At 40.0% G+C, this 27,892-nt stretch overlaps 1 protein-coding gene and 1 long non-coding RNA gene across 2 annotated transcripts in view; one reads left to right on the top strand and one right to left on the bottom strand.

Moving 5' to 3' along the window:
* Positions 1-13: 13 nt before the first annotated feature.
* LOC131384439 (uncharacterized) lies at positions 14-27,346 on the top strand. Its single transcript, XR_009215283.1, has 3 exons — positions 14-722; positions 26,237-26,320; positions 27,274-27,346. It is a non-coding gene; the product is annotated as an uncharacterized LOC131384439 (long non-coding RNA).
* The window catches only part of YAE1 (YAE1 maturation factor of ABCE1), a 46,663-nt gene continuing 30,122 nt past the window's right edge, over positions 11,352-27,892 (bottom strand). Inside the window, exon 3 of the mRNA XM_032758277.2 lies at positions 11,352-13,804. Coding sequence (XP_032614168.1) covers positions 13,432-13,804 — 373 coding nt within the window. The 3' untranslated portion in view covers positions 11,352-13,431. The remainder of the gene's footprint in view (positions 13,805-27,892) is intronic.

The raw sequence follows: 27,892 nt of genomic DNA on the forward strand, positions 1-27,892 counted from the left end.
CCGCGAGGTGAAGTCATCTCCCGGGGGATCGGGAGTGGCCGCGGGCCTCGCGGAGATTCCCGGATCTCGGCGTCGTCGCCGCGGTGTCCTTGTCTTTCTTTTGGGGACCAGGAGGGGCTTCTTGGGGGAAGGAGGGGAGAGCGGAGGCCGCCATCTTGCTTCTAGAGGGTCAGCTCATGTTCCCTGGGCGTCTCAGGGTTGAGGCCGCTCGTGTGGCGTGGCCGGGAGTATTCAGAGCGGAGCTGGCGACGTGGCTTGTAGCGGGCCAAATCACAGGAGGCGGGTCAGCTGCCCACCCTGGCTGGAGGGTCTCGTGGCTGCCCTGGGCCTCATCTAACTGCTGACCCCCTGGAGAATTCGCCTTCTCGGACGGTCTGCGAGTTCTTTCTGAGGAGTGTCGGACCCCCCTGCGACCCTGCAGGTGTCGGTGTGGCACTGAGATCATCTTGCAGCCCCATGGCGCTGTGATTTGGTAGCTTGTGAGAAGTAGTTTCACTAAATCTGTAAATTTAAGTTAGCAGCTACAGATTCTTATGTTTGACATTTGTTTGCTTATCTCTCTTTGCTCCCCACAGATTGAGTACCAACTACATTCCTGGTATGAGCCATTCAAGGAATGTCCGTCCAGTCTAGTGGGCAGACAGACATGAAAGCAAATAATTGCTATTGGAAGTATGGTATATCAAGATGTACAGCGTAAAGAATGGATAGCTTTACTAACTGTAAGTTAGAGTTTTAAAGATAAATAGGCATTTTCTACTACAAAAATAGGGGTGGGATGGCAAATCTGGATCCGAACAGAAAGGAGATGCGGCACGGGGACAAATAATGTGTTGAGAAGGATGAGTAATAATTACAGGTCTTAAAGTTCAAACTTAGGTTGCTGAAAAAGATGAGGCTGGAAAAGAAAACAGGAGCCAAATCACGAATCGTTACCTTGGTGAGGCAATGAGTGGACAGATTACAATATAAGCTATTCTGTTGGTAGAGAACAGATAACTTGGGGGGTGGAGGTGGGGGGGCAGAGGAGAAGGGTAAGCAGAGAGCCCACAAGGGGCCATTGCAGAAGCCGATAAAAGAAAACTTAAGGACCCTGTGTGAGTGGTAGTGAGCATCCAAAGGAGATGGATTCCTAAAATATTCAAGAGGCCGTATCAACGATAATTGGTTGCTAGGGGCAGCTGCCAGATAGGAGAAGGGAAGAGGCAATGATGATGCCTTGTTCTGCTTTGAGGGAGGGGCAGGATAAGGGTGTATCTTACCAAATAAGTTAAGGGAGAGTTAGGATGAGTCCTGGGAGGGGACAGACATTTTTGCAGAAAAAAAATAAGTTCAGTTTTGGAGTTGATGAGTGAAGTAAAGAGTGGTGCTGTCTAATGGTGGTTGCTATACGGGTCTAGAGCTCTAGGGAGGAGCTGGGCTGAAGTTGGAAACACCACAGGTTTACATTACCACATCCAAGCTGTATGCAGTCTTACATCATTGAGCACAGTTTCAAAACCACTTCTCCTTTCTCCCTGCCTTTACTTGGGAAAATTATTGAAATACTGCATTAAAAAACCCAATATGGTGATATGTGTCCATCCATAGACAAATACTCTAATGTTTAATGGTCTTCTAAGGACCCTAAAGATCAGGTTTAGCAGAAACTGGATGTAACAGTGGTAACTATTAATAGTATAGCATCATTAACTCATAAAATGAAATATTATCTATATTTATATTTTAATATTTTAATTTTTTTCTTTTTTATTCTGTAGGAATTGCTCCATTCCAATAAAATATTTTAAATTTAATCATTGACAACAGTTAAGCTGGCCATAGGCTAAGGTTGAGGATGGTGGGTTGCACAAATACCTGCTGAATGGAGAACTAGAAGGAGGATGACTTCAAGAAGAGTGAGCAATAGGAACGCAATGAAAGACAACCTCAAATTCATTAGTCAGTCTGTCTCAGCTGCTTTTTGGTGGCTCACAGCTATGCTAACCTAGCATAAAGCAGTCAGAAATAGAATACTTCATTTTGAGCAGAGCTTCAGAAAACCACAAATAGTAAAAGCCCTATAAATAATAGCTACAGCTGCAAACCAAAGACTAATTCTTAGTTTTTAACTCTATATCTCTGTAGAGCAGCATTTTTGAAAACGCAAAAAAATGAGAAACTCATTCACTTACATCTTAGATTATTTAAATACAGTATTCTCAATTTGTCTAAGATAAAAAAGCATTTAGGTGTATTGAACAACCATATAATAGATAATATGCTGAACAGGAAATGAGAATAATTAGCTTGAGTCCCTTTTTTGTCAGTTGTTCACCGTATGACCCTAGCAGTGTCACTTAACCTCTCTATGCCCTAGTTTCTCTGACTGTAAAATAGAGATAATAATAACTTTCTATCAGCCGCCTCTCAGAGATATAGGAAATAACAAATTAATGCTATGAAAGCTCTTTGAGGTACTTGGATGAAAGGGCATAATTGTAAGTACATATTATTAATAATTAGCACTAATATCCAGTAGCACTCATGAGCATTCCTGACTTTGCTGCCTGGATTACTCAAAGAACATGAAGGATCCTGTTTTGAAATACACTTAGATCTTTTTTCTTGTGAATTGACTGTTTACTATTTATGATCAAATCTTGTGTATTAACAAATATAGTTAATGAAAGAGGGAAGTAAAAAGAAGTTTTGATAACCACAACTTTTATATTCATGCTACTCATAGCTAATATATGCTTTGGGGGAAAATACAGAGTAGATAGGGATTTGCCAGAAGCATGTTTTAGAATTAATGATTAGTCTACTCCAGTCAGTTAACTGGAATTTTGTATTAAAAACATTACTCATGTCCCCATAGAATAATGCAGTCCCTATAGAATTTATAGACAGTTACATATTTGACACAATTAAGTTGAACATTCCTGTGAGACTCTGTCATTCTCATCACTGTTTAATCAGAAACATGTAATGAAATATATAGACTTGTGAAGTTTTGTCCGATATCTATCCCTAAAGTAGATAAAAATTTTTTCCATTAAATTGGTGACTTCAGTATTTCCTTCAGAAAGGTGTACGCATAATGTAAACATTTAAATATATTCGTGACTACATAATTTGCATATTTATTTTTATACACTTGCTTATATACCAATTTATAAAATTATCATATAATGTATATTAACTATACATCTGGGAACAACAATGACAAACAAGCCCTCTTTGTGTTTTAGGGCCAGATAAAAAGGTAATTAGTTAATAGCCATTTGTCACCACTGGTGAAAAATCAACTCAAAGACATGTTTTATTATTTATTAGAGTTATGAGCATTATCTATAAGATTCATAACACCATGACTGGGTGTGGTGGCTCACACCTGTAATCCCAGCACTTTGGGAGGCCGAGGCGTGTAGATCGCTTGAATACAGGAGTTAAAGACCAGCTTGGGCAACACAGGTAGTCCTCATCTCTATTAAAAAAAAAATTAAAAAAAAAAAAACAAAACTAGGCAGGCATAGTGGCATTCACCTGTGGTCCCAGTTACTCAGGAGGCTGAGGTGGATCCCTTGAACCCAGGAGATCGAGGCTACAGTGCCTGTGATCATTAAACTGTACTCCAGCCTAGGCAACAAAATGAAACGCTGTCTCAAAAAAGAAAAAAAAATTCTGTGACACCTTGACATTCGTACTATTTCATTTTGTTTTCACAATTTTGTGAGATACAAATTGTTGAAAGAAATAGGCTCAGAGTGCTGAAAGACTAGCGCTCTGAGACTAGTTTTTAAAGACTTAAAAATTCACTACAATTGTCAAGTAACATACCCAAACACACATTGTGAGATTCTCAAATATATTGTTTCTTTTAGTCCTTTATACCAGGATCACCAGCTTGATATGACTGTTATTCCAGAATGTATTTATAATATGGACATTTCTGGCTTATTATTGATTGCCTGCAGCATCTCCAAAATTCAGCCAAACTTACGTTTTTAAAACAAAACTGCAATTCTTATGTTTATGGCTGTATCTTTACCAGCTTGAAGACAGGTACTTTGTTTTATTCATTTTTGTATCCTTCATGGTGCCCAAAATAAGTACTCAGAAAATATTGTGGGAATGAATAAAACGTATATTGTGATGTTTAGTTGAATTGGGGGAAAAAAAGCTGATACAATCACCTCAGAAACTTTCTTAGGAGGTTGTACACATTTTCAGCACATTCATGTAAAGATAGTTTATTTGGGTTTATACTTTAAATTGGTGGAACCATTGCCTCAATTTTCCACTTCATTTTTAATGATGTCATGCCTTGTAGAGATAGGCTTAAGTAGGTGCTGAAGATGACAGTCACCTGTATGATATGCTTCTGGATATGTTTGTTGGGCTTAGATAATCCGGATGACCCACAACAAAAGGGTCATCTAGAATATCTAAACACAGCTTTAATGAGAATGTGTAAAGGGTGGGGTCATGAGAGTTTAGGTCTTCATAATTCTCCCTTTCACGTTGACGACCCTTGTGGACCACATATTTCTATACTTTTTCTGTCAAGGGATTAGAGGATAAGACTACTATATCAGTGGTTCCCAAATGTGACTGCTTATCACAATCACCTGTGTAGTTTCAAAGGAAATTCAGATTCTCAAGTCCCACTCTAAACATAGAAAATATTTAGATTTAGGATTAGAAAATATTGGGTGAAGTCCAAGGCATGTGTAACTGTAATAACAGTCTCCCTCGAATTCCAATGATCAGTCAGGTTTGGGAAGTTCTGGTTTCAATAACTTGTTCAAGGTCACACAGAACCCTAAATAGAGCCAGAAACTAACTGAAATCTTTTCAGTCCAAGTTAAATATATTTTCACTGGACTCCTGCTGTCCTTTTACTGACAGTATATGATGGGGTAGGATGAAGAGGTGGGGAGAAAGTAGCAATTTTAGTTTTTTCATTTTTATTTTTTACCATATTCTATGACATGGTTTTAAGATTAAATGAGCTAACATCCATAGAGTGCTTAGAACAGTATCTGGCCCATGGTAATTATGTGTAACCGTTCAATGAATAAGTCTCCATTGTCCAGTAATGGCATTCACTTTGCCTGGGGTTATATTAGGTAACATTTTATTGGATGTCAACTTTTTCTATGAAGAAAAAAATGTATGTAAATAAAGGTGGAATCTTTAGCCTTTATTTGTCATGGAAGCCCTGAATTTGTATAGTTGAAAATTATATTGTTTCTTTTCATCTTTTCTGATATATTAAGAAAATATTGATATTAAATAAAATTGTGGATGTATAGCTGTGTAGTATTTTTATATTATCTAATTTAGGATATAAGATAAGGTATTTTACATTGTCTTCCTATCACTGAACTAGCTCCAAAATTGATTCTTATTGGTATGTAATTATTTAGTTTTTAGAAGTTATTGTTTGGATTAATCTTCCAGATGAAATATTTCCCCTTAATGAGGTAATAGATATGCTGGTTCTATTTTATTCCCTTATTTCTCTGCAAGTTTTTTCAGTTTTTCAATCTTGAACAAGTTTTTATACTTGTTAATTATAAATAAAATTATGCATTTTCATTACTAGTAAGTGAAGAACCCAATTTAATACTTTAAAATGCTCTTTGATACAGTTGGACAAAGTCTGTGAAAATACGACTTTGGTCAGTACCTGTCACTATGAAAATTTACATCCGTTTTAGTTTTTATTCAGTTTTATAAGTTATATTATTTTTGAGGGATTACCCTATACCCAGCATCAATTTCTAGTGGCTCCTGTAATCCCAGCACTTTGGGAGGCCGAGGCAGACGGATCACGAGGTCAGGAGATCAAGACCATCCTGGCTAACACGGCGAAACCCCCGTCTCTACTAAAATTCCAAAAAATTAGCCAGGCATGGTGGCGTGCTCCTGTAGTCCCAACTACTGGGGAGGCTGAGGCAGGAGAATGGCGTGAACCCGGGAGGCGGAGCTCGCAGTGATCCGAGATCACGCCACTGCACTCCAGCCTGGGCAACAAAGTGAGACTCCATCTCAAAAAAAAAAAAAAAAGAATTATTGTATCATAAATGGATTGATTTATCCTGGAAAAAGGTAGAAGTAGTGATAGACCAGAACAGAAAATATTTATAACCTCAGGAGGTATCTGGCAAGTAGAGTAGATCAGACTACTGGAGAAGCTAGAAAAAGAATCAGATATGATCAGTGATGAAGCCCCTAACTATTTGAATCCAGAGTCAGCCAAGGAAATGGGGTTAAATTACCACTTGTGAAATATTTACGGTATTTCAGACATTGTATAAAGCACTTACCAAAATGAGAAATGGCTGGCTAGGTCCCATGAATCTAGGTAGTTTAGAGTTTTGAGAGTCAGAGAAAATAGTACTAGTAAACAGGATATTTATATTACTCTATATTTCTATTCTTATATACTTTATTATAAGAATTCAATTAATAACGTAAGAGTATGTGTTAGTTACTACTTATAATCAAATTAACAAGTTTTGAACTATACTCATTCCTTCCTCCTTCATTCTTTTTACAATAGAGGCCATCATTCAGTGTGCATTCTAGGTCTTGGCTACTCCTGTCTAGTTGGGACCTTGGTCCATCAATTGTTCTCTTTCTGTTGTGTCTTCAACCTCTCGCTCTTTACTGGTTTCTTGCCATTAGCATTCTCATTTGTTAAAGCATCTTCTTCATGCATATCCTCCTTCTAGCATCTGCTCAAATTATCCTTTCCCCTAAGGATAATTTTTGAGAAAATTGTCTATGCTTGCTTATCACCAATTCCTCACCTCCAAGTTACCCTCAAACATATATTAGACTTTTACCCCCAATACTGCTGTGAAACTACTCTTGATAAACTTACCAACATCATTCCTATTATGAGGGATATCTTAGTTGTTAATGTTTCAACAGTATTTGAAGCTATTGATCCTTCTTTCCTTTCTGAAACAATCTTTTCTCTTGGCTTCTGTGATACCATGCCTAACTGTTTCATTGTCCTTTGCATGCTCTGTCTTTACTTAAGTATTGCCACTCCAAAGAATTCTAAGGCTCTTATCAATGTAGTCTAGTCTCCACATTCTTTTTGGATGATCTTATCTACACCCATAGTTTTATACACCCATGGCTTTACTTTCTATATATTGGTGACTTCTAGCTGTGAGCTCACTCCTAAGCTTGAAACCTATGTATTTAATTCCCTATCTGATATCTCTTTGAGTGTTTTGTAGGTACCCAGCTCAAACTAGGCATGTCCAAACTGACTGATGATAGCCAAATGACCAAAGCCAGAAATCTAAATGTTTGCTTTGAATTTTCTCTCTACTTCTTACATCCACTCATTTACCAGGATGTGCTAAATCTTCCTCCTCATATCTCAAAATCATTCATTTCACTCTGCTTCTACCACCACATCCCTAATCCAAGCCATTATTACCTCCTTACTATTACTGTAGTATAGATTCAATGGGTTCAGACTTTTCCTGCTGTAAACTCAGTCTTCACTGTGCAACCATCATGATCTGGGAGGCAACTATGATAACTTCTCTGTCTAAACTACTTTAATACTTCCATTAATCTTAGGATGGTCTGGAATGGCTTGTTTGTCTTTCCTACTAGGAGGGCAAGAACTCTGTTTTGTGTACTGTTATTACCCCCATATTGGCTCAATATTGATTCTTTTAAGATGAATCGTGGGAAAATATTATGAAGGAAAGTGCCCTCTGTGTTAATCAAGATAAGCTAGGTTATACTGCAGTAGAAGAAAACTTCAAAATCTCAGTGGCTTACCATCACAAAAGCTTATTGTTTGCTCATGCTACATGTACAGTTTGCTAGGATTCTCTCCTTTTCACTGTTACCTAAGAACCTACCTGTTGGAGGCACCAAGTGGCATGTGTTTTCTCATTCACTGCAGGTGATTGCCAGGTACGTAGAACATGGCAAATCTTGCACTGGCTGTTAAAGTGACATACTTGCACTCATAATTCATTGACAAAGCAAGCCACATGTCATGCCTATTCAAAGTGGATAATCAAACCATATATCTGAAAGGATAGGGAAACATAAACATTTGTATATAACCCAATAATATCATACCCTCATAGTTGAGACTCTTTTGCTTGCAGGTGACATAAAACCAGCTCAATCCAGCTAAGGGATGACGAGAAAAATATCCCTTCAAATTTAAAAAGGGAATGAAAGACCAGTGTGGTGGCTCATGCCTATAATCCCAGCACTTTGGGAGGCTGAGGTGGGAGGATTGTTTGAGGCCAGGAGTTTGAGACCAGCCTAGGCAACTTAGCACAACCCTGTTTTGTTTTCGTTTTTGAGATGGAGTCTCACTCTGTCACCCAGGCTGGAGTGCAGTGGCGTGATCTCTGCTCACTGCAACCTCCGCCTCCTGGGTTCAAACAATTCTCCTGCCTCAGCCCCCTGAGTAGCTGGGACCACAGGTGCATGCCACCATGCCCAGGTAATTTTTGTATTTTTAGTGGAGATGGGGTGTCATCCTGTTGGCCAGGCTGATCTCGAACTCCTGACCTCAAGTGATCCTCCCACCTTGGCCTCCTAAAGTGATGGGATTACAGGTGTGAGCCACAGTGCCTGGCCTCATTTATTAAAAAAAAAAAAAAGCCGAGCATGAGGGCCCACAGCTCTACTCCCAGCTACTCGGGAGGCTGAGGCATGAGGGACTGGTTGAGCTCAGGAGTTCAAGGTTACAGTGAGCTATGATTGCACCACAGCACTCCAGCCTGGGCAACGGAGCAAGACACTGTCTGTTAATCAAAAGGGGTTGGGGAAGGAAATCATAAGACAGCAGATCATAAAACTGAAAAAATTCAACAACTGAAAATGCAGAATATATCTGGGCCTCAGTGATAACTGGAACCAGGACTCTTCCTCCAAATCTTGTCTCTGTTTCGTAGGTTTGCTTCAGTCTCCTCCATTTCAGAATGACTGACTGTCCATATGGCCACTGACATCTCCCAATCCTCATACCTCATGGCTGCCACCACACCAGAGAGGGCTAGATGTCTTTCGGTTTTGTTTTTCCAGTTTCTTTAGTAAATCCTGGGTTGGGGCTCTGAATGGTTTGGTGGGAGTCATGTGTCCACTATTAGACTAGTGATCTATGAGCCAGTCATGGGGCACAACCATGATGCCCGCCACCCACCCCTCAAGGGGCCTGTGATGGTTAATTTTATAGATCAACTTGGCTGGGCTGTGGTAACCAGCTATTTAATCAAACTCTAAGTATGGACGTGAAGGCATTTTGTATATGTGGTTAACACCTGCAATCAGTTCACTTTAAGTAAAGGAGAATACCCACAATAGTGTAGGTCAACCTCATCCAATCAATTGAAGGCCTCATAAGCAAAAACAGAGGTTTCCTGGAGAAGAAGAAACTCTGCCTCAAGATTGCAGTGTCAACTCCTGCAGAGCTTCCAGCCTGCCCTGTGGGTCTGTGGATTTTGGATTTGCCAGTCTCCACAATTATGTGAACCAATTCATTAAAATAAATCTAGACAGCTATAGATATATCTATGTATCTGTGTCTGGAGAGCTCTGACTGATACAGAGACAATTCCAGGATATGACAGAATCATTGTAATGCGAGCCAGGTGGCTACCCCAACTGAGTATCAGTGACAGGAACAGAGATGATACACTGAGGAATGGGAAAGAAAAAAAAGGGAGGTGGGAATAAGAAAAAGTACACGTGGTAAATAATATTAGAATGTAGCTACGCACTGACTCACAAGAGACTAGCTTTAAGTTACCTAACTTTGTCCTGATGCATAGTGAGTATTCACAAAACCATGATAAATATATTGAAATTGTCATCCCTTTCTAATTCAGGTTATTCCTTCATTTTGAATTACTCTGTCAGCAGATGGCATGTTTTCTATAATTCATGTCTTACCATGTTTTATTTTTCTTATTTAACATTCTACAACTGGTGGTTTTATTTTCTAAATAAATTTATGTCACCTATTGCTGCTATAGCAAATTAATGCAAATTTAGTGGTTTAAAACAAACAAAAAAAAGTTTTATTTTACAGCTCTAGAGGCCAAAGTCTAAAATGGATTGGCAGGACTGTGTTCCTTCTGAAGGCTCTAGGGCAGGGGTCCCCAACCCCCTGGGCCACGAACCCGTACAAGTCTATGGCCTGTTAGGAACCCGGTGGTACAGCAGGAAGTGAGCGGCGGGCTAGCCAGCATTATTACCACCAGAGCTCCACCTTCCATCAGTTTAGCAGTGGCATTAGATTCTCATAGGAGCAAAACCCTATTGTGAACTGGGCATGCGAGGGATCTAAGTTGTGTACTCCTTGTGAGAATCTAACTAATGCCTGATGATCTAAGGTGGAACAGTTTCATCCCAAAACTATCCCCTCTAGCCACCCGTCCATGGAAAAATTTTCTTCCACAAAACCAGCTCCTGATGCCAAAAAGGTTGGGGACCACTGCTCTAGGGGAGAATACTATTCTTTGCTTCTTCCAGCTTCTAGAGGCTTCTCATTCCTCGACTTGTGGCCCTCTTCCATCTCCAAAGCCAGCAGTCTCATCACTCCATCTTCTGCTTCCATCATCATATCTCCTTTCCAACTCTGTCCTGCCTCCCTCATAGAAGGTCTCTTGTGATTACACTGGGTTTACCAAATGGTCCAAGAGAATTTCCCCATCTCAAAATCTGTAACTTAATCACATGTGCCAAATCCTTTTGTCTTTAAAGTAATATATTCACAGGCCCTGGGCCTTAGGACATAAACATCTTTAGGTGAGGGTATTCATTGTTCAGCCTATTGTAATAAATAATTATCAAATTGATATACATAAATTAAAAAATCAAATACTATTGAAAAATCCCTCTCTCCAAGGCAAGTATTTTTACCTTTTGTATCTGTTTCTTCTAGTATTTTTCTTCATCCTTCTCAATAATAGGCTTACATGGTCATTTCTTATTTTACCAGTTTTATTTTATTTTTGAGACGGTCTCACTCCGTTGCCCAGGATGGAGCGCAGTGGTGCGATCTTGGCTCACTGCAACCTCCACCTCCCGGATTCAAGCAGTCCTCCCATCTTAGCCTTCCAAGTACCTGGAACTACGGGCACACACTACCACATCTGGCTAATTTTTTGTACTTTTTGTAGAGACAAAGTTTAGCCATGTTGCCCAGGCTGGTCTCAAACTCCTGGGTTCAAGCAATCCACCTGCCTCGGCCTCCCGCAGCTCTGGGACTGCAGGCATGCACCGTGGCGCCCAGCCTATTTTACCAATTTTAGACATCATATGTTGACTTTCTGTTTTTTTAAGAAGACAAAGTAAACAAATAAGTAATTTATTTGTTTGCAGTGAAGCTTGTTAACACCATATAATGAAAATGTACAAAGAACCATGTTGCAATTATTGGGTAGATTTAAGTTAAAGACATTCATTAATAAGGAATCTTTGAATGTGAATATTCCAGGACTATCTCTAAGCCATTTGATCAGAACATCTGTCTTTGACTATTACCTTATTTGGGAAGGTATTGGCATAAATTTGAATTAAGCTCAGAATTTTCCAAAATAAGCCCTCATTAAAAAAAACTATATTCTATATTCAAATAAAATAATATGAATAGGACTTTCCAGAAACAATAATAAAGGAAACAAGGTGTCTTGTAAAATGTGGTCCTGAACAAATCATGGTAAAAAAATAAATGTATACTTAACTCCCAAGTCCTCACAAAAGAGGCTACTTTCTGTGCCTCAGCTGAGGGGCAGAATACCCTATTAGCAACCTTGGGCAAGGGGTTGCCAACACAAAAGCTCAAGCACTTAAACATGGTTACCTCGAAATAATTTGGGGGAACCTGACCAAAGGATTCAAATTTTGTTTTTAATAACTGATACAAAGGTAAAGTGCTCCTGCAACTAGCAGTGCCAAGGGAGCCTGCCTCAGCCCAGCACTCACCTCTGTTATGCCCCCGAGCACACCCTGATGCTCCTGCTCCAGGGGAGACCTTTTCCCTTTAGAGGTTCAGGACCCAGTGAACTCTTTGATTGTGTGAATGAGGTAAGCACCAACTCCATTTGGGAATTTTAAGGCTTGGAGTTAAATATTTTTCTAACATGGCTAGGCAGAGTCCATGTGTCAAAGGCCAGTCTCCAGTTTGTTCTAATTTCTCCTATGTATTTGTATATCTAAGACAACAGACTTTCACTGTATTGTCACAACCACAGCCAATGGCCATCCTCACTTTTTTTTTTTTTTGAGATGGAATCTTACTCTGTCACCCAGGCTGGAGTGCAGTGGCACAATCTGGGCTCAATGCAACCTCTGCCTCCCCGGTTCAAGTGATCTCCTGCCTCAGCCTCTCGAGAAGCTGGGATTACAGGCGCTTGCCACCATGTCCAGCTAATTTTTGTATTTTTAGTAGGGACAGGGTTTCTCCACGTAGGCCAGGCTGGTCACGAACTCTCCTCAAGCGATCCGTCCAGCTCGGCCTCCTCCCAAAGTGCTGGGATTACAGGCATGAGCCACCTTACCCAGCCTGCATCCTAATTTATGATTCCTATTTTGTGCCTGGAAACAGTCCCTATATTTAACAATAATACCTACACATAAAACAATCCACTGTTACAATGTATACAGTCACAAAGCATTAAGGATCTTCTGTAGACCATAAGTTTTTAACCATAATTTTCTGCATCAAATCCACAGCCAGAATCCCCGGATCAAAAAAATTTGCACAATACAAACCATAATCTAAAGTACATGTACAGACACATACACACTCACACACACTTCTTACAGAACTGTGCTTGGGGAAACTCTGTTTGTTGAGTGCCACTGAAGGCATATTTTGCTACACTGCTGCTCCAGGTATTTTTGTTTGGAAAAATCTGTCACAGTAGGGTATGACTATTTACTGGATGAACAGAAAAGAAAGATATACTTGTGGTAACCAGAAAGCTTTAAGGTCTTTCAAGTCGTATAAAATGGACCTGCAGAAACGTTGGATGTTCTCAGGATGCAAAGTTGGAGCGAAATGTGATATCAAACAGTTGCAAAAAATGTATAGCAACCATGCCTTCAGGTCAAACCTGGTACCAAGATCTGCAACAAAAAGCTTCAAGACACATAGTTTGTTGGGCTTGTCGCACATGGTCGCATAATCTGATCATGTGTGAATTTCACAAACGACTCGTATTGCTCTGCTAGTTTGGTATTGAGGATTTGCTCATACTCCTCCCAAATCTTCTCTTCATAGTTTAAGAGATGTGTACATATTGTTCCAACTTGCCGGAGGGCCAAGGTGGGCTGGTTCATCTTCACCCGGGAGAAACCTGGAGCACTGGGTGCTGAGTGCTGAGGACTGAAGCTGGCTTCCCTAAGCACAAGCTGCCCTCTGATTAAGAACAACTTCTAAATGTGTCCACCTCTGATAATTATTCTATTATGTGTTGAAAAATGTGCTTCGGAGTTGGAAGGTGCCTCTGGCGGCCAGGCGGGGCAGGCTGCTGCAGGGTCGCGGTGGGGTCTGCGTCTGAAGCGGCGGCGGTGGCTCTGCGTCCCAGGGCATGGGGCCCGGAGCCGGGCGGGGAAGCGGGGAGTGGCGCGGCCGCTTTGGGGAACCAGGCTCAGCAGCGTCGCCTCGAGCTCCGTGGGCTGCTTCAGCGTCGCCCTGCTCGCCATGTGGCCAGGCACCGGGAGGGGACACGGCCGTAGTTGCGTCTCAACCTCCTCCGGACTCCTCAGCGGGGCTCTCAAGCCCAGTAGGCTCCAATCCGTTGATTTCCTGTTTCGATAGACAATTGGATAGACAGAGATTTGGCTCTGTTATCACTGTCCCCACAACTTTCCCCATTCTCCCAATTGGATAACATCATTATTTTCTGATAAAATAATAACCAGTGTTCCCACCTGATGGTGATGTAAATATGATTCACTGCACAGCTTAATAGAGAAGTATGACTGCGTTTCCTTTTAAAGGTTTTTGTTTGGCTTTGGTATCTGCCTTATTGTTTGACTTATCTAATTTTCTATCCAGATGTTCCTAATGCTTTCCAAATATTTCATCATATTATCTATGGGGTCTCCCTTTTCCTACAGCTCTTCCCCTGGGGGCCTCCAGTCCTCCTGATCTCTGGCCTGGTTATTCTCCCCTCTACAGCACAATTATCCTGTGATTCTCCTTCACTGCTTTCTTGGATAGCACATTAAAGGGGCTGGAGGGCTGGAGTGCAAAGAAAAGGTGACAACTTTTCTGAAAGTGAGATTTCTGACACGTTGGACTGAAATTGTCTATATGTTCTGCAGTGATGGGAAGGATTTTTAAATCTGACTTAATCATTAAGCTCATGGCAGGCTTGACTTTGGTATAAAATGAACCCTGACTCAGTATTTCTGACAATCAAGTAATACTCAGAATGAGTATTGGTTGTTTTAATTATATAACTTCTTCAGTTACAAGCCCAAAGTCTTTTATGTAATGAGTGAAAGAGTAATTAAAAGCATTTGTTTACACTCCAAATCTGAATGCTTTCTGAAGGAAAGCATTGGAAACCCTTATCAGTAGTTACTGAGAATTCGTACAGAATTAATAAACTTCTGTAATATAGAATGAAATTCTAGAAAATGTAAAATTTTGTTTAGACTGTAATCATGTCTAAAACGTATGTCGAATGGAATTAGCTTATTTCCTGTCTTTCCTCTTGGAAGAAATCAGAGTCCCTCAAATCAGTCATTCTGTAAATACTTGTTGGGTGCTTATTATGGTCAAGAGACCAGATCTCCTGAGAGAACTTGTCTTTGCCACATTCTCTTCCTCTCTTCGTTTTCTATCCTTTTCTTTTTCTTCTTTCCCAAAAGTCATCCCTTAAACTTCCTCTAACTCCTGCTCCATCTGCTCTTCACTTCCCTATGTCTTCTCTTGTCAGCAGTCACTTGATCAACACAGGTGCCTTTTGTGTATTCCCAAGAACTTTGCCATATGTATTGTCCCAATTTTTAACTTCCCTAGGGTGCTGTGCTGAATATTTTATAGGCATTAAATAAATTATTGAAAGGCTTTAGAACTATAGGCAAATGGCATTTCACTTATGTCCTTGTTTCTAGGTCAATTTTTAAAAGTTGCATACCTATGTACCTTTATAACAATGGCACCTCTGTTGATTTCAGGGTTATTCAGTAGTTTCCTTAATTAATTTTTTTGACAGAAATAAAGGAGTCAAGGGAGGGTGAACATGTTCTATGATCCTTGGATTTGGCCTGAAGGCTATTAAGGATTTCAATAGAAGAGGAATCCGTGTAGAAGAAAGGCCAAAAACAAAACAAATATATTAGGGCCAGGCGCCCTGGCTCACTCCTGTAATCTCAACACTTTGGGAGGCCAGGGCAGGTGGATCACATGAGGTCAAGAGTTTGGGACCAGCCTGGTGAACATGGTAAAACCCTGTCTCTACTAAAAATACGAAAATTAGCCAGGCATGGTGGCACGCGCCTGTAGTCCCAGCTACTCAGAAGGCTGAGGCAGGAGAATTGCTTGAACCCAGGAGGCAGAGGTGGCAGTGAGCCAAGATTGTGCCATTGCACTCCAGCCTGGGCAACAGAGTGAGACTACATCTTAAAAAACAAACAAACAATAACAACAAAAACCAAATATATTAGTTTTCTATTGCTGCTGTGATCAATTACTACAAACTTAATGGCTTAAAACAACAAAGAGTGTATTATCTTAGAGTTCTTTATTGAATTAAAAAGTCCAACATGGATCTTACTGGGCTCAGATCAGTGTCAGCAGGGTGTAGCCTAGAGGCTGCCTGATTTCCTTGGCTCATGGCCTCCTTCCTTCACTTTCAAATCCAGCAGTACTAGGCCAATACAAGCCCTTCCCATGCTGCCACTTCTCTGGTTCTCCAATTCCCTCTTCCACTTTTAAGGATTCTTGTGATTATAGGATAATCCAGGATAACTTCCTATTTTAAAGTCAGCTGATTATCAACCTTAATTCCATTTCCAACATTCATTCCTTTCCTATATAATCTCACATAGTCTCAGGTTCCAGGGAGTAGGACATAGACAACATTGAGGAAGGCAACAGACATTATTCTATCCACCGCAGTGAACAAAGGAGAGGATCCTGACAATCCCAAAGAAGGGAAAAATTATGACATTAGGTAAACCTCATAATTTGGAGATGTAGAAGATAACAGAGAAGCACTGAAGACAGTATAGCCCATGATGTAGCGAATACTTGACATTTTCATAGAGTATGAGGCTGAGAAGAACTTGGGTATGTCACGTAATTGTTGATAGAAAGCAAACCACTAGAGTCAATTTGCACTGGTATAAATACCAACATTTTAGAAAGGAATAAAAATTTTATTTTTCTCCTGAAAGACTCAAACTTAAAATAATGACAGTAGGCAACTCTATGCAAATCACCCTGAAACAAGAAAGTATGTATTTTTAAAGCTCAATACAGTTTACAAAATGATTATATTCTGCAGTTATACAATTTGATGAAATTTGGATTTTAACTTATTCAATAGTTCATTCCTTATGGCATCTCATAAGTACTGCATAATTCTATCTTGGATTTTGATTTTTTTTAGTGCTTTTTTGGTATTAAGTCTGGAATCTTCTAATTTGCCTTTAAACCTAGATAGAAAATTGTGGGCACACCCTTGAGTGTGTGCACAAATATAGCAACTGGAATGTTATCTGTGTACCACCATTCACCCGGTTCCACCTCCATGCTCAGCAGAAGTCATCAGGGTGGAGTAGATTTATACAGCACAGAATAATAGTTTCATTTTCGCCTTTGTTCTTGCTATGAGCCACAAACTAATCACTGTCAAAGAGAATGAGATTAGAATTATCTGTTCCTTTTGAATGTACATGAGGTTTCTCAATGTTAAACTAAAAATTTAACTACACGTAGGTGTTTAATACACTAGCATTCTTTTATTTGCTAAATTTTATTAAATGAAACTTGAAGTCAAAATCCAAAATGTCTCTGTATTTTTGAAATGGTTATTTAAAAATAACCATTTTATTGTTGTTTAAAAATACAATCTGTAACTCTGTTCCTTCTATTCTACTTCTGACTCTTTGTGCTTAAACTTTTTTATTTTTTTTGAGCACAAAAAATACAGCTAGAAGTCCCAAAGGAAGAAAAACAATTGGAAGCAATAAGTAAATGTAATAATGAGATTTTAAAGTTGTAGGAGACTTTCGAAGTGGTTTTCTTGAGAGAATTTCTAAAAAAAAAATTGTTTACCATGATTCTTGGGGGTAAGGCAAAAGACCCTGTAGTTTACCTGTTTCAATTTTCTGGTAAAAAGAATTCTGTGATGATGAATGAAATAATAAAAATTGAAGTAGAGCCGTAATTCTGGTCATTCTCAAAGCCCCTCAGGAAGTAAAAACAATAATCTAGAGAACATACTCAGTTTATCTATAAGAACTGAAGAAAGAACTTGCTTTGGAAGAAGTTCTCAGCCCATGTCATAGGGTTCTGCAGAGAAACAGAACCAATAGAGAGAGAGAGGAAGAAAGATTGGCTCATGCAATAATTGAGGCTGAGAAGTCCCGAGATCTGCAGGTAATGAGCTGGAGACCCAGGAAAGCCAATGTGTAGTTTGTCTGAGCCTAAGAGCCTGAGAACCAGGAGAGCCGATGGTGTAAGTTCCAGTCTGAAAAACAGCTGGCTCAAGACCCAAAAACAGCCAATGTTTCTATTCAAGACTAGAAGAGGAAAGATTAATGTCCCAGTTCAAAGCAGTCAGACAGGAGTTCCCTCTTACTTGAGGGAGGGTCAGTCTTCTGTTCTACTCAGGCCTTCAACTGTTTGGACAAGGGCTACCCATAGTAGATAGGACAACTTGCTTTATTCAGTCTTCTGATGCAAATGTTAATCTCATCCAGCACCAACCTCACAGACACACCCAGAATAATAATCAACCAACTGTTTGGGCACTTTATGGCTCAGTCAAGATGACACATAAAATTAACCATCACAGCTCATAGGTTAACCACAACCTACCTCATAGTAGGTTGCAGACCATGCTTACAAAGTCACTTTGACCTGGTCTGGTTTCCCACCCAAAGCAAGAATCTCTCAAAACATTGCTGCTAGATGGCCATATAGGGTCTTCTTGGAAATTTCCAATGGGGAAATCAATATTTTATGAGAAAACTCAGGGGCAGCTTTAATTATTTTAGATAGGTCTATGTTATTTTGAACTGAAGAATATCTCACTGTAATTTCCAGACATTTGTCCTCCTTCTAACCTTTGGAGCTACTCAGAATAAGTCTATATTCTATTCTACACACCAACTCTTCAAACAAATGAAGATTCTCTTATATTCTTCCAAACACTTTTTTCCCAAGTTAAACATTTCCAGCTTATTTTTCTAATCCTCATAGTATATGATTTCTGTGACACATTCTAGTTTTGTCAGTTTTCATAAAATGTGATATCTTAAACTGAACACATTTTAAATGTGTTCTAACCCCTTTACACTAGGGAAAAATCAACTTTGAGGCTCTGTTTCTCTTATTTTCATATAAATAAAAGAAATTTTCTGTTGAAAAAACCACTGAAACCATTATTTATGACTATATAACTACTAATAAAACTAGCCTTAGTATTATTTCAAGTTGTCCAATCCAAGTAGTTTACATAAATGCTTTCCAAAATTCCTCTAAGATAAATACACAATATTTCACATATATATTAACGCAATCATCCTGCAATGTATTGTTTTCCTTGAGACTCAAATATCAGTGGAGGTCACACTACATACCTAAAACCCTGATTTTGTTAGGTATCGACTTATCCCCCTTGTGGCTCAGGTAAAGGTGACACTAAGAAGTAAATCCTGATTGGTCTAAGACAATTAAGGTGTTTCAGAATAGGAGCAATCCCTCTTGCCAAAAGAATGGTTTAATGGCAGGCATGCGATATAGCTCTGGCCAATTAGATGTGTAAGAAACTCTGTTGAGTTGCTTCTTGAAAAGTTTTCCACATTTTTCAAAAGGAGATGTTAATAAATGGCCTCTTTCCTTCCTCTGGATGTTCTATGTGGATGTGTTGACAGGCACAGCTATAGCCATTTTGCTCTCAGCTGGAAATGTCAGAGGAACATATTGAAAGAATCTGTGTCCTTGACGTCAATCAACCCTTCCTCCATATTTCCTGCCCTTCCTCCATACTTCCTGTTATGAAGATATTAAACTCTCTTATTATTTAAGTCAAGTTGAATTAAGGTTTTCTGTTACTTGCAACCAAAGTCACCTTAATTGATAGATTCTGCCCTTGAACATATCAAAAACTGAGTTAACCCTCATCTCACAGTTGGCAGAAGATCTAATATCCTCTCGATATTTCTTTGAATTCCCTCAGAATGACTTTCTCCAAATCCAACTTCCTGATACTGAACTCTTGAACATTGTGCAGATCCAGCTGTGGAACATGACTTCTTTATCTCAATTTATTTAAAAAAAATCCGCTCCCATAATACACACTAAACTTTGTGTGTGTTAAATTTTATTGAAGATTCAGACTGAGGGAATAGATTTTATATTACTCTGGTGAAACATCTTAAAATGAATCATTAAACATTCTTGTTTTTGACATCCTCAGCAATTCCATCTACTGGAATTTTTTACCGGTCATCTTCCATGGTCGTCAATCTCTGGTTTCATTCTCCAGGCTAATATCTTCAGGAAAAAGCACTTCATCACAATTCTCACAGCTTATTTTTCTAATTAATTTAGTTTTCCACCTACTTAGGGACTCTGGTTTACTTTTGCATATCAAAACTCATCACATGAGCCGGGCGCGGTGGCTCATGCCTGTAATCCCAGAACTTTGGGAGGCCGAGGCAGGCGGATCACGAGGTCAGGAGATTGAGACCATCCTGGCTAACACGGTGAAACTCCGTCTCTACTAAAAAATTCAAAAAATTAGCCCGGCGTGGTGGTGGGTGCCTGTAGTCCCAGCTACTCAGGAGGCTGACGCAGGAGAATGGTGTGAACCCCGGAGGCGGAGCCGAGATCGCGCCACTGCACTCCAGCCTGGGTGACAGAGCGAGACTCCGTCTCAAAAACAAACAAACAAACTCATCACATGCTCTGCTAAATTAGAGGCCATCTACTTTGGGTCTTACTTTTCTGGGGCACAGAATTATTGGCAGAAATTTAGACCCGGCACAGTGGCTAAATGCCTGTAATCCCAGCACTTTGGAAGGCCAAGGTGGGCAGATTATTTGAGGTCAGGAGTTTGAGACCAGCTTGACCAACATCGTGAAACCTCATGTCTATTAAAAATAAAAAAAATTAGCCAGGTGTGGTGGCGCACGCCTGTAATCCCAGCTACCCGGGAGACTGAGGCACGAGAATTGCTTGAACGTGGGAGGCAGAGGCTGCAGTGAACTGAGATTGCGCCACTGCACTCCAGCCTGGATGACAGAGTGAGACTCTGTCTCAAAACAAACAAACAAACAAAAAACCAAACTTTGAAATTTCAATCTCTGTTTTCTTCTTCTTCTACCTGCCTCTGCAAATGGAAAGAAACAACGTAGAGAGGAATTTTCCCATTGATAGAATTCAGCCACTCCACCTTAGAAGAATGAAACAGCTATAGTCATTCTGGGTTTTAAATAACACATGTTTTTCTATGATAGACAAGAATGCTAATATAATGAGTAATTGTGCTAAAATATTTGCAAAGTGAATCTTCTCAGAAACTTTGAATCTTTTTCTGATGCTAAAGAGTTCTACAACACGGAAATCCATCATTTCATTATGAGTTTCTATTCATGGTAAGACTTGTTTTAAATCTCAGAAACTTATTGTCTAACTAGCTCGGCAGGTCTCTTAGATATTAAGGAAGCCACACTGTGTCACTGTGTTTGTTTCAGCAGTCTATCGGCTGCATTGGGCTGGAATATTCTACCTTTCTAGCATTAACAGTTTGATGATTTTTCAATGACAGACTCTATAGAATTAGTGCTGAATTTAATAATGCATCTCTAACCAGATGTTCTCTTAAGTTTCTTATGTTCTTTCTGACTGGCTGTCTCTTTGAGTCCTCTAGTTTTCCCTAAAAAGGATGGAAATAACAAACATGATTCCAGGACAATTATTACTCCACAAAAATTCCTGTTAATTACTCCTAGGTAACACAGTTTTTTCTAAAGTAATCTGCTCTCTTAATCCATTCATTTTTTTCATTCATTCATTCAGTACCTATTGACTGTCTTCTATAGATAACCACTTGCTGGGCACTCTTTGGCATTATGCCCCTTGAAGTTAGAATATTCATGAAAATACTTTAACTTTTCTAATTTCATATCAATGTCAAATCTATATAATGCTCTACCCAAGCATCTGCTTAATTCAAATGCGATTCAATGCAACAAAAGGATTAAGTCAAAAAGTTAGACTGTTCTTTATAGTTTTTTTTTTTTTTTTTGAGATGGAGTCTGGCTCTGTCATCCAGGCTGGAGTGCAGTGGCTCCATCTCAGCTCACTGCAACCTCTGCCTCCTGAGTTCAAGTGATTCTCCTGCCTCAGCCTTCCGAGCAGCTGGACTACAGGCGCCCGCCACCATGCCCGGCTAATTTTTGTATTTTTAGTAGAGATGGGGTTTCACCATGTTGGCCAAGCTGGTCTCGAACTCCTGACCTCAGGTGATCCACCCACCTCGGCCTCCCAAAGTGCTGGGATCACAGGTGTGAACCACTGTGCCCGGCCCTTTATAGTTTATTGTTACATTTATAGTCTGTTATTCTTAAGAATTAAAAGGAAATACTGCCATAATCAGAAGCTTTGTTTACTTGTGTTAGCTGCCCTGTAAACCTTTTACAGTATTTTTGTAATAGTATTAAAGGTGGTTACAGAATTTTGACTCGAGTAAAATTAAACGATGAAAACTGTTCTGTTGTTGTTCTCAGTCTGCTTGCTGTATCTACCAATTTAGCATTTATGTCAGGAATTAAGCCTGTTCCTGGCACAGAACTTAGTAATATGATGCTGGTCCCCAAAAAGCTTACTTAGATAACTTTTTAGAATTGTGCCTAACGAAAGAGCATTCTCGCTTTATGCTTGCTTTTGTTTGCTTTGAATAATGCCTGCTTATATAAAATAATACAGACAAAATCTTCTCTTTCAGACTAGATTTAAACAAGTCAAAATCACAGCATATGAAGATGATGATAGTACTGACTTGTCTTAGTTTGGTAGGGTTGCCATAACAAAGTATCACAAACTGGGTCGCTTAAACAACAGAAGTAGTTTGTCTCATAGTTCTGGAGGCTAGAAGTTCAAGATCAAGGTGTTGACAGGGTTTGTTTCTTCTGAGGGCTGTGAGAAAGAATTTGCTTCATGCCTCTCCCTTAGCTCCTTGTGCTTTGTTGACAATCTTTCCCTCTTTCTTGGCTTGCAGATGCATTACCTTCTGCCTCCATCTTCACGTGGCGTTCTCCCTAGTGTGCATGTTTGTCCCCAAATTTCCCCTTTTAATAAAAACAGCAGGCCAGGGGTGGTGGCTCACACCTGTAATCCCAACACTTTGGGAGACCGAGGCAGGTGGATCACCTGAGGTCAGGAGTTCGAGACCAGCCTGACCAACATGGCGAAACCCTGTCTCTACTAAAACACAAAATTAGCCAGGTGTGGCAGCACATGCCTGTAATCCCAGCTACTCGGGAGGCTGAGGCAGGAGAATCGCTTGAACCTGTGCGGCGGAGGTTGTGGTGAGCCGAGATAGTGCCACTGCACTCCAGCCTGGGCGACAGAGGAAGACTCCATCCCCAAAATAAATAAATAAATAAATACAAAATAAATAAAATAAATAAAAACACCAGTCATATTAGATTAGGGGCCCATCCTATTCTAGCATGACCTTACCTTAATTATATCAATAACCCTATTTCCAAACAAGGTCACATTCTGAAGTACTGGAGGCAGGAACTTCAACATAGGAATTGGAGGGGACACAATTCAACCATAACACTTATAATCAAAGTTATGTTTTATATTACTGGTTCTTCCATTTCCTTAACAAATATTTACTGTCTGCTAAGCACTATGCTAGGTAGTGGAAATACAATAATAAATTAGATACGGTCCTTACTCTCAAGAAACTTCAGTTCATGGATTTGTGCCTCTTCCTTTACAATCTTTTCACTTCCAAGGAAATGAAATAAAAAGGGGACTATCAATGTTTAAGGACCACATGACAGAATACCTAAAAACAATAATAATGGCCAATATTTGTTGAATACTGTGCAAATATCATCATGTAAATTATCTCATTTAATCTTTAAAACAACACTTCAGGCCGGGCACGCTGGCTGACGCCTATAATCCCAGCACTTTGGGAGGCCGAGGTGGGTGGATCACCTGAGGTCAGGAGTTCGAGAGCAGCCTGGCCAACATGGTGAAACCACATGTTTCCTAAAAATACAAAAATTAGCTGGGCGTGGTGGCGCATGCCTATAGTCCCAGCTACTCAAGAGGCTGAGGCAGGAGAATTTCTTGAACTTGGGAGGCGGAGGTTGCAGTGAGCCGAGACTGCGCCACTGCATTCCAGCCTGGGCAACAGAGTGAGACTCCATTTCAAAAAACAAAAACAAAAACAAAAACCAAAAAACACTTCAACGTAGAAACTACTATTATCACCCCATTTACGAATGAAGAAACTGAGGCTCTGAGAAGCCTAGCAAGTGGCAGAGTGAGGATTGATTTATTTATTATTATTATTTTTTTGAGACCATGTCTCTCTGTCACCCAGGCTGCAGTGTAATGGCACGATCTCGGCTCACTGCAACCTGTGCCTCCCGGGTTCAAGTGATTCTCGTGCCTCAGCCTCTCTAGGAGCTGGGATTATAGCCATGCACCACCACACCTGGCCAGTTTTTGTATTTTTAGTAGAGATGGGGTTTCACCGTGTTGGCCAGGCTGGTCTCAAACTCCTGTCAAGTGAACTGCCTGCCTTGGCCTCCCAACAGAGTGAGGATTTAAACCTAAGATGGCCTGGCACCTGAGCTAGATACCATTGCTATAGAACCCCTACATTATACATCTTCTAATGGTGGGGAGAACTGAAAAAAATGTCTTTCCCTTATCTTTAAACAGTTTATGTAACATAATACCTATCATCTAATTTCTTCTCCTTCTCTTTGTTGCCTTCTTCATCTTCCTTTTTTTTTTTTTTTTGGGACAGGACCTCAGGGTCTCACTTTGTCACCTAGGCTAGAGTGCTGTGGCATGGTCATAGCTCACTGCAGCCTTGACCTCCTGGGTTCAAGCGATCCTCCTGCCTTAGCCCCACAAGTAGCTGGGACTATAGGCATGAGCCACCACACCCAGCTAATTTTTGTATTTTTGGTGGAGATAGAGTTTTGCTATGTTGCCCAGGCTGGTTTCACACTCCTGAGCTCAAGTGATCCACCCTCTTGGCCTACCGAAGTGCTGGGATTATAGGTGTGAGCCACTGCACCTTGCCTGTTGCTTTCTTTTTTACTTGCCAACATTTACAACTTCATTTGTTTCTTCCATCAACACTTCCTTAAAAAAAAAAACAAAAAAAAAAACTTGGCCCAGGTGCAGTGGCTCATGCCTGTAATCCCAGTACTCTGGAAGGCGAGGCAGGTGGATCACTTGAGGTCAGGAGTTCAAGACCAGCCTGGCCAACATAGTGAAACCCCATTTCTACTAAAAATACAAAAATTAGCTTGGCATGGTGGCTTGCACATGTAATTCCAGCTACTCTGGAGGCTGAGGCAGGAGAATCACTTGAACCTGGGAGGCAGAAGTTGCAGTGAGCTAAGATCGTGCCACTGTACTCCAGCCTGGGTGACAGAGTGAGGCTCCATCGCAAACAAACAAACTTGGCAGGGCATGGTGGCTCATGCCTGTAATCCCAGGACTTTAGGACACCAAGGAAGGAGGATCCCCTGAGCCTAGGAGTTCGAGACCAGTCTGGGCAACATAGTGAGTCCCTGTCCCTATTTAATAAAAAAAAAAAAAAAAAAAGAAAGAAAAAAAGAAAGATTTTTCTTATCTCACGTCTTTCCTCCCCATTTTCTTAGAGGACTTCCCTTTCTACCCAGAAACTGAATTTCCTCCACAGAACATGCTGGTAATACAGAATTATCTGCTGGGAAATTGAGTGGGAAGTGGTTGGCTTACTATTCTGGGACAAAAACCAGCATCTCACTTTTAAAAGTAAACCTTTTGGGAAGTGAAAGGATGGGGTTAAGTTCTTTCCAGAAAGGAAAATAATCCTATTTTCAGGCTGTATCTATTGGCCCCACCACTACCACTACTATTAAAAACCCAGCTTCTCAGCCCTGCTGCTGCTGACACTGGTTTTACATTGACATGGTGACAGTAGATAGAGGTTTGCTGGATGATCAGAAGTATATTTTTCCCTAGAGTCTAAAGCAAAACATAACTTAGGAATGGCACTGCTATGAGGAAAAGTGAGATGTAATAACTGAGACCAGCGAATTATCAGAACTAAGTATCCAATATTAACCTCATAGTAAGTTAAACAGGTTCCCAGTCATACATTCCAACCCCTCTTTAAAAAAAATTTTTTTTAATAGAGATGGACTCTCACTATGTTGCCCAGGCTGGTCTCAAACTCCTGGGCTCAAGCAGTCCTCTCACTTCCACCTCCCAAAGTGCTGGGATTACAGGTGTGAGCCACTGTGCCTGGCCTCAACCTCTCTCTTTTCTAATCAGTGACAACATTCTGAGAGAGAAATGAATGGAGTTGATTATGTAGCACGTCATGAATAATTAGAGAAAGGGTTACTAGACTAAATATTTTCTTTTACATTTCTAAAGATTTTAGTAGAATCTTTTTTTTACTATGAAGAAGCCACAGTTCAAAAATGATTTCCTTTAAGGGACAAGCCTTGCATTTCTAATCTGTTAAATGATGGCAAATGCCATAGTCATCATGACTTATCACAGAAATGTCTTTTAAAAGTCCAGGTACAAATTTTAATTGCAAGCACAAATTACAAGAGAAAGAAAGTCAGTTTCAGAGATGTCAAATCATATTTGCTTCTAAAATCTTTCCCTTGAAATTTTTGTGGACATGGTCTGTGTACTTAACATGTTAGTTAATGTTCCTATATTAGTCGTGTCTTGTATTCATTTATTTATTCAACAAGCATGTGTTGAGTATATATTTTATTCCAGGTACTGACCTAAGGGCCAAGATACAAAGTCAAGTGAGAGACAGAGTATATCCTCAAGGAGCAGATTGTCTAATGGGGAAGAGAGGTAAGTAAATAGGCACTTTTCATGTAATGTCATAAGTAATCTAAAGTAAATATGCACAGGGAGCACAGAAAATGGTGCCTGAGTCAGGGACTGAGGTGAACAGGGTTAGGAAAGTTGTTAAGGAGAAGGAAACATTTAAGCTACATAATGAGGAATAATTATTATTGGAAGTGACTTAAAGCCGGGCACGGTGGCTCATGCCTGTAATCCCAGCACTTTGGGAGGCTGAGGCGAGCAGATCACCTGAGGTAAGGAGTTCAGGACCAGCCTGGCCAACATGGTGAAACTTCATCTCTACTAAAAATACAAAAATTAGCTGGGTGTGGTGACTGGCGCCTGTAATCCCAGCTACTTGGGAGGCTGGGAGGCTGAGGCAGGAGAATTGAGAGGCTGAGGCAGGAGAATTGAGAGGCTGAGGAAGGAGAATTGCTTGAACCAAATTGGATCAATTGGTAGGCAGAGGTTGCAGTGAGCCGAGATCACGCTACTGCACTCCAGCCTGAGCGACAGAGTGAGACTCCATCTCCAAAAAAAGAAAAAAAAATAAGTGACTTACAGATTGCCAAATCTGGTAAGATTTTATTTTGTTACTTTTCAAATGTTCCACGTGATAAATGCCTCTCTTTTGCAAACTCTAAAATAAAATTAGTTTGATGATGGAGAATTCAACCATGTGTGACTGCCTTTGTCTCTTGTAGCTCTATTGTTAAGACCAGATATCAAGAAAAAGGCATAGCAATGGAGAAAATTAATGATTAGGTCTGGAATTTAGCTGCTGGAGTTAGAGAAATAACTGCTGTATATATCTGCTGTATATAGACTTGACCAGAAAAAAAGCAGAGATGATTTCTTCTCATCTGAAGAAGGCTTGATGAAAGGCAGCTTCCAAATGAATTCCTTGAGTGCTGAATCTCTATTCTTTTCATTTTTAAACTCATCATTCTAGGCTTGAGGCTTGAAACTCGCCCATGTTGTATGCCACCACAGACTGAATATGTACAAGGGCATCTCCAATCATTGTACTTGGGAGGAGGAGATGAAGGCACTATTTCCCTCTTTATCTGCAATTGAGTAGTTACTGAGAGAGTTGTTTAAAGAGCTCTTTATTCATTCATTCAGATATTATTCATTGTTCAAAAATATATAATTTGATATGTAAATTATATCTTAATAAAACTGTTTTTTAAAAGCCATTTGTAGTATACTGTAATGTCTTTTCCCCTAGGCCAGCATAGTTTGGCACATAAAGGCTTCTTGGCTGAGTTGACTATGTGGCCTGGTTGGGTCCCTCTGCAGTGTTTACCAGCTCCTCTGGCATGTGTCCCAGAACGACAATCCTTTTTCCTTTCAGATTATGACACTGGATGTGAACTCAAATCCCCTTAACTCAGAAACTTACTGTTCAAACCTCCAGAAAAACGCTGGACAAAATCCTCATCAATAAAAAGAGAATAATTGAATGTGATGCTTGGAAATGTTCCCAGCAATGTCCTTAACCTTGGAAAAAAAAATCTCTAGTCTATAATGTTTCTACATGCTTATCCACAGAAATAGAATTGAAGGGTAAATCAG

Source organism: Hylobates moloch, unplaced genomic scaffold, assembly GCF_009828535.3.
Source record: "Hylobates moloch isolate HMO894 unplaced genomic scaffold, HMol_V3 SCAFFOLD_1, whole genome shotgun sequence".
NCBI lineage: Eukaryota > Metazoa > Chordata > Mammalia > Primates > Hylobatidae > Hylobates > Hylobates moloch.